The sequence below is a fragment of the Octodon degus genome, unplaced genomic scaffold (assembly GCF_000260255.1).
Source record: "Octodon degus isolate 3935 unplaced genomic scaffold, OctDeg1.0 scaffold00001, whole genome shotgun sequence".
Taxonomy (NCBI): Eukaryota; Metazoa; Chordata; class Mammalia; order Rodentia; family Octodontidae; genus Octodon; species Octodon degus.
The window spans coordinates 7,687,711-7,695,118 of NW_004524577.1; the positions used below are offsets into that span (position 1 = coordinate 7,687,711).

Below are 7,408 nucleotides of genomic sequence, written 5' to 3' on the forward strand. Positions count from 1 at the left end.
GGTAGATAGCACAGTAGAATAAGCACTTGCTGAGCAAGTGCAAGGGCCTAAGTTCAACCTCTGGTTCCACAAAAAAAAAAAAAAAAAAAAAAAAAAATTAATCTCTGAGCTTCAGATTCCACCATTTGGAAGTAGACTGAATGGGCAGCACTTACTTTCCTTTCCCCACGGAGGTGTTATGAGGCTCCCAGGAATTTAAGGCTCTAAGGGAAAGCTTCATATTCTTGCACCAGCACAAGGGGTTCGGGCCCTTTGCGAAGTGTCATGCGCTGTAGGGGTCACAGGCATGTAATGGGGCAGCAGCTGCTCAGCTCCAACAAGGCCTCCCAGAGAACGTGGTCCCTGTGTTGTCTGTTCTCTCTCTCTCTCTCTCTCTCTCTCTCTCTCTCTCTCTCTCTCTCTCTCTGTCTCTCTCTCTCTCTCTCTTTGGCAGAACCAGGGATTGAACTCAGGCCCTTGAACATGCCGGGGAAGCGCTTATTCCACTGAGCCATCTCCCCGGCCCCTTAGTCTCTTCATTTTCATTGTTTTGTTTTGGGCAGTTCTGGGCCTCGAACCTAGGGCCTTGTGCTTGCTAGGCAGCACTGTGCTGCTGAGACACAGCCCCAGCTGTACCTTCGATTCTTTTTAAAAAGAAGTTGAATTTTTATGTGAAGCCTATCAACTTTTGAACACTGGACAGTAACTCAGAATAAAATACTAGGGGCCGTGGAGATAGCTCAGTAGAATAAGTGCTTGCCTGGCAAGCGTAAGGGCCTGAGTTCAATCCCTGATTACAAAGGAAAAAAAAAAAAAAAATACACTGTTGATAAGAATGTGAAGTAGCACAGTCATTATGGAATAAAGTATAGAGTTTCCTCAAAAAAAAAAAAAAAAAAAAGAATAAAATACTACACTAGCCAGCCATGGTGGCCTGCACCTGTAATCCTTGTATTTGGGAACCTGAGGTAGGATGATCTTGAGTTCAAGGCTAGGCTGGGCTACGTCGTGAGTTCAAAGGCAGCCTGGATTACATAGAACGTGTCTCAAAAAGCCCAAAATAGTGCCCACTCTGACAGCAAATATACTAGAACTGGAATAATGCAGAGGTTCACAAGGCTCCTCAGCTGTTTTAAAAAAAAAAAAAACAATAAACAAAAAAACCAAGCTGGGGATATAGGTCAGGAATAGAGCACTTGCCTATCATGTGCAGAGTCCTGAGTTCAATTCTCAGTTCCATGGGGGTTGTGGAGGGAGGGAGGGAGGGAGGGAGAGAGAGCGCCCAAGTGCGAGAGCGCACATTCTGCTCTCCTGGCAACACCATACTGGTCAAAGGAACCTGGGCTGGTTGGACCCTTAGACTGTGAATTTATGACTTACTTGACAAAGCTGGATATAAACAAGCTACAGGTAGACGAGAGGATGCGGAAGGACAAATTTGCTAGGGTGTCTAAGTGAATTCCTAGCATACAAAAACAATGAAAACCCCTGTCTTTACTCACTCTCATTGTCCAAGGCAAAACCAGGGCTCCTTGACCAGGTCTGTCCCCTCCCCATTGGCTTAGTCCTTTCAGGTCAGCAGCTTTTGCATTTTGCTCATCGTTGGCTTTGAAATCCAGCCTTACTGATGTTCAGGTCCCTAAGAATTGAACCCAGGGCCTTTGCAGTAAGCTATGTCTCCAGGTCCCTTAAAAATTATCTTTATAGGCTCTGGCGGGATAGCTTAGCTGTCTAAAGTGCCTGCTTGGGCGAACTCAGTCAGGCTCAGGGGACTGTGGTTCGATATCTGGCACCACATGCCACACCAGACCTGCCCTTAAGGCAGGTGAGCTGGCGAAACAAAACAAAAAGTTATCTATATCTATATCTATATCTATATCTATCTATCTATCTATCTATCTAATCTTTATATTTTATTCTGAGACACAGTCTCATGAAGCTACCCAGGCTGACCTCAAACTTGGGATCCTCCTGCCTCAGCTTACCAAGTAGCTGAGGTTATGTGTCTGGCTCTGTTTTTTAAAGTCTTCTTCTTCTTCTTCTTCTTCTTCTTCTTCTTCTTCTTCTTCTTCTTCTTCTTCTTCTTCTTCTTTCTTCTTCTCCTCCTTCTTCTTCATCTTCAGAACTCAAGTATTTTATTCAATAAACAAGGTTATTACCACTTGGGAAGATTACATAAGAACAAGGGTAGACTGGGTGTGGGAGTCTGCAATCCCAGAGCTTGGGAGGCTAAAAAACGAGAGTATCACTACGAGTCTGAGTGTAGTGAGAACCGGTACACCCTGTAATAAATACAGGAAGAAAAAAAAAAAAAGAACAAGGGGTAAGGGTGTAGCTGATTGCTGTTCTAGCCATGTGTGCGGTCCTGGATTCAATCCCCAACACACACACACACACACACACACACACACACACACACACACACACAGACGGAGGGGTGCGATAACAATATAATATACCTCTCATTGCCTGTAAAACAGTAAAACTCAGGATGCTGGGCCCCCTTTAGGTGAATCCCAGAGGTCAGGAAACCAGGTCTACAGGGGTCTAGCTCTTGCCTGGTGATTTCTTTGGGTCTTTCCCACAACGTACCACGAGAGGGCAGCACAAAATCGCAAATCTCAGCCTCTTTTGGGGCAGAGAGGGAGTGGGGTTTGGATTCTGAAAGACCAGTTTTAAAGTTGGTCGTTGAGGGACTTCTTAGGGCAAACCTGAAGCCCGAGTGCAGTCTACGTAGCCGGCCCCGCGTCACGAAGATCCCCAGGGGACAGCCGGGCTCAGGACAGAAAGGCAGGCTTCCAGGAAGTGGGGGTGAAGGAGACGCAAAGCTGAGTATGGTGGTGCAGGCCTGTAACCCTAGGAAGCGCGGGCACTTGCTGAGATCTTGTGAAAGAGACAAAGGAAAAGGAGGGAAGGCAGGCAGGAAGAAAGGAAAGAAATGGAAGGAAGGAAGGGAGGAAGGAAGTCAAGCAGGCAGGAAGGGAGGTGAAGACAGCTCCGGCAGGGCTTGCCTGGCACGTGGAAAGAATCCTGGGTTCAGTACCCAGCACAAAGCAGTGGGCAGCGCGACCCTGGGCGGGGCACTGACCTCAGTGACCCCAGCCCAGCCCTTGGCTGGCTGAGGGGCTGACCCAGCCGACCCCCAAGGCCATTTCCACTCAGAAAGCAGGTGTTCTGTCAAGTGTCAGAGGAGGAGGCAGGAGCCTAAGAGAGAAAAATGTGCTGGGGGTTAGGGGATGGGGAGGCAGGGGCGCTGGGGCTCCCAGGGCTCCGGACAGGCTTTCAGGGAAGTGTCTGCACCCTCTTCCGGCCCTTGGTCACCATCCTGACACCCAGGCCACAGCCGGGGGAGCCTCCCTCAGCATTGTCAGGGAACCCCGGGCCGTCCTGTAGAGGCTGGGCTGCTGCCCTCTCTGGGGCTCTCTGGGCTGCAGGGTTAGGGTGTCTCCGCACCTCCACTGCCCCGCTCCCCCCAGGGAACCCTCTTCTCCTCGGGGGGGGGGCCCACGCTAAAATTTCCCAGTCACTAAAGGGTCACACACTGGGGTGCCATAGCCAGGAGGGAATGATAGGATGGGCGTTTGCAAAGTGCTGTCGGGAAAGGGGGGCTGGGGGCCAGGGCCCCTTCCCAGCTGGCTCGGGAGCCCCAGAAGAGCCACCCCTTGTGTCCCTGTCCCCAACAGGCCTCGGCGCCGCCGCAGCCGCGGTCTCTTTAAGGGCTCCCCCCTTTTTCCCGCTCCCCCATCTCTGTCGCAGCCACCGCTGTGGCTCAGAGCTGCATGGGAGCCGCCGCCGCCGCCGCTGCAGGTCCGGTTTCTCGGTGTCTGGTCGGTGCCACCCCCCCGCCGCCCTCCCCCCGCGGGCGCCGCCCCTCCCCCTCCCCTCCCCGGGGGGCAGGGGGCTGGGCACCGACGCTAAGGCCATGTGCCGCGGCCGCGCCGGGCGGCGGGAGGCGGCGGAGCTCGGTGCTGAGCGCTGAGCGCCCGCCCGGCGGCACCACGGCCTCCCACGTGAGCCCCCACCTGCCGGCGCCCTCCCCTCCCCCTCTGTCCCCCGCTGCCGGTCCTCTCCTAGGTCCTCCCGTCGTCGCCTCCTCTTACCCGCTCTCGCCGCCTCCTTCCCTCCGCCCAGCCAGCCCCCCAAGTCCCTTCTCCTCGCGCTCCGTCCCTCGGCTCCCTCGTCCCATCCCGTCCCCGCCCGGTCCCCTTTGTGCCCCTTCCTGCCTCTCTCTCTCTCTTCTGCCCCCGCTCGGGGCCCCTTCTCCCCAGCTGCCTCCCCGACCCCCGTGGCCCGCCGGTCTCCCCGCCGAGTCCGAGCCACCATGCTGACCCCAATGGTGGCTGGGGGGGTGGTGTTCCCCGGACTCTTCCTCCTCTCCAAGAACACGCTCCAGCGGCTGCCCCAGCTGCGCTGGGAGGAGGCCGACGCGGTCATTGTCTCCGCCAGGTAAAGCAGCCCTGCCCTGGGCTCAGCCCTGCTCCCCTTCTCAGGCTCAGGAGAGGAAGGGACCCCAGGACTTCCCTGGGCCCCAGGGACAGGAGCCGTAGGGAGGCCTCACTGAGGTCGGGGTCGCAGGGACTGTAGCTTCTGTTTTGGGGGCCTCACTCACCTTCCCGGGAGACCTCAGCCAAATCCAGCCATCTGGTCTACTCTGTTCAGCCTGCTTTTCTGTCCTTCCTCCCACCCTCCGACACAGCCAGCATGTGACTTAAACATCCCTATAAGACATCGGGAACTGGCAGGGGCCGAGGGCCAGGGTTATTTGGGGCTAGTGGCTGGGGGACAGGATGCAGAGGGGGCAAGGGCAGACTCTGGTCAGCCCTGGAGTAAGGGCCAGTGTTGGCGTAGGAGCTTGGTGGGAAAGTGGGAACGTTGCTAGGGAGTTCAGGGTCACTGTGGGTCGGGGCAGAATTCAGGAGGCATGGAGGCCGGGTCCCCTGGTGCAGAGGCAGCACATGTCCCTGCCCTCCTGGCCCTGCTGCCCTCTACCCCTCCCCAGGGAAAGGCTCTCCCTCAGCCACACATCCTCAGTACTGTCACCTCAGGATGACCTCCCTGGTGTCCTCCCAAGAGGGGACAATTTGGTGTCACAATGGAAGGAAGGATGAAAGGTGCAAGGAATGGGGTGACCTGAGGCACAGGACACGGATGTGGGATGGTGAGGCAATCCCAGGGAAGCCCAGCCTTGGCAAGAGTGGGCAGGGGTGGCTCTGAGGGGGGACCGACTCCAAAGCTCAGGGGTCAGGCCAGGGAAGAGGACAGAGCGCGGTGCGCATGTCCTAGCTTCTGCCACTCCTGCCCCTGTCTCCCCAGGCTGGTGTCCTCTGTCCAGGCTATCATGGCCTCCACCGCTGGCTACATCGTCTCCACCTCCTGCAAGCACATCATTGACGACCAGTAAGTGCCTCCTGCCACCCCCGCTCTGTCCTGGCAGTCTGCGCTGTGTGCACCCTGCACACTGCAGGTCCTTAGGGAACTCTCAGTGGTCCCCAAGCTCCTCTCTGGGGCCCAGGGAAGCTCACTTAAATCCTTGCAACTCAACACCCCAGGATAAATTTATCCTGTCCTGTCCTCAAAGGTCAGAGCCAGGGGAGCAGAAATGGGGATCAAAGAGAAACCTCCAGGCGGCTTCTGGTTGGCTTCTGGGACTCTTGGAGTGATGGGCCCTAAGTGTTGCCTCCTCAGCTTCCTCCAGCTCTTACATCCCTCAGACCCTGTCTCCAGCCAGTACCCAGCTCGGGCACCCCCAGCTTTGTGGCCCAGGGGGAGGTGAGGAGAGCGATGACACAGCCTGGGCCATGAAGGGTCAGGCTGTGGGGGAGGGGAGGGACGATGTTGAGGCCAGAATTTGGCACTGGCAGCTGCTGCAGAGCCTGGTGCTTGCCAAATAGGCCCAGGCCTGGAGGTGGGGCGGAGGCGCTCAGAGGGGACGGCCCTGTCCATGGTGCTGACGGTAGTCCGGTGCGAGCGCCCATGGGGTGCCCCTCTCTCTTAGACCCGGCTCTGCTCTCCTACTCTGGCTGGTGTCCACTGGGCCCCAGGGGATTTGTCTGGATGATCCTGACCAAGAGGCACCCCCTGCTCTTCTCTGTGGCGTGAGGAATTGGCCTGAGTGTGGCAGACGCCTAGAGTTGCTCTTGGCTTGTTCTGGGCTAAGTTGGATTCTTCAGACCCGGCTCTTGCCTTCTCCCCACCCTGCCACTGGATCCAGGCTGACCCTGGCCTCCTCGCATTTCCTGCCCACCTCCTTTCCCAGAGGTCACCTTTCTTGGCTTTTGCATTTTCTACCTCCTCCAGTTCTGTTGTCACTCTGCCCCCCCCCCCCTTAATCCTCAGGTAGGTGAGGAGGATCAGGGTTAATCCAAGGACAGCAGCTGTTCCTGTTTCTACATACCTAATTGCCCAGTGCCTGGGCTTGGGACATAACATCCCACAGGGCAGCCCCAGGCCGGCCCCTCCTGATCGCACTGCGCACTGTGCAGTCCGGCTCCCATCCATCCATGTCTGCCAGGCCAGCTCTTGTGTCAGTGGGGCACTTCCCTGTATTCCTGCCCTTTGTTTCTGGCCAGCCACCTCGTCCTCTCTCCCTGTCCCCTATCACATGGCCTGGAACCACTGTGCCATGGGCTCAGGCTTTCTTCCCCTGCGTGCCCGGGGCCTGCCTTTTGCTGCCTGCATGCCCCATCCTGTCCTCACTGGCCTCCTCACAGTTGGCCTCCACTCCCGCTTTGCAGTGTGCCTTCAGCTGGCTTTGCCTTCCTTCCTCTGCCTTTCTGACCTCCCCCTTCCAGACTCGCCTCAGGATACAGGATGCCAGGGGCATCGCCTCGGTGCTGACTCAAGGAGAAAGATGCAGCGTTGCATATTCCTGCAATTCTCATTTTTGTTTACTCTCAAAGCTCTTTCCCTGTGTTGGGCACCTTTTACTCAGCACTTTCTCCTCGGTGCTCAGCTTTATGTGAAAATTCAAGAGCTTGGGCCACCACCAGGCAGAGAGAGCAGCTCCGGCAGCACCTGTCCCCCACCAGGAGGGTCCATTGCAGATGCATCTAGAGTCTTTTAGGGACAGCTGGGCCCAGCCTGAGGGCTGTGGCTGGGCCCTGGCCAGGTTACCTACCTCCTCATATTTCTTCATGGGTACAACAGGGATGAAAGCCTTACCTACCTCTTCTAGGGTGTGGGCACAGAGTCAGTAGGTTTGTGCCATGTAAAGATTCAGATAGCAGAACAGCGCCTGTGCACAGCATGTGAATGTGTGGTGCGCAGCTACGTGGCCTCCTCCGGTCATGCTCTGCTCCGGTTGTCCTGACCTGAGCCATCTCTTAGCTGTAGGCGTCTCTTCTTCTTCTTCTTCTTCTTCTTCTTCTTCTTCTTCTTCTTCTTCTTCTTCTTCTTCTTCTTCTTCTTCTTCTTCTTCTTCTTCTTCTTC

General features: G+C 56.0%; 1 protein-coding gene across 1 annotated transcript in view; it reads left to right on the forward strand.

The window, feature by feature from the left end:
- Positions 1–4,019: 4,019 nt before the first annotated feature.
- The window catches only part of Fam57b (family with sequence similarity 57 member B), a 5,968-nt gene continuing 2,579 nt past the window's right edge, over positions 4,020–7,408 (forward strand). Inside the window, exons 1-2 of the mRNA XM_004622947.2 lie at positions 4,020–4,425; positions 5,293–5,376. Of these exons, the coding sequence (XP_004623004.1) occupies positions 4,301–4,425; positions 5,293–5,376 (209 nt within the window). The 5' untranslated portion in view covers positions 4,020–4,300. The remainder of the gene's footprint in view (positions 4,426–5,292; positions 5,377–7,408) is intronic.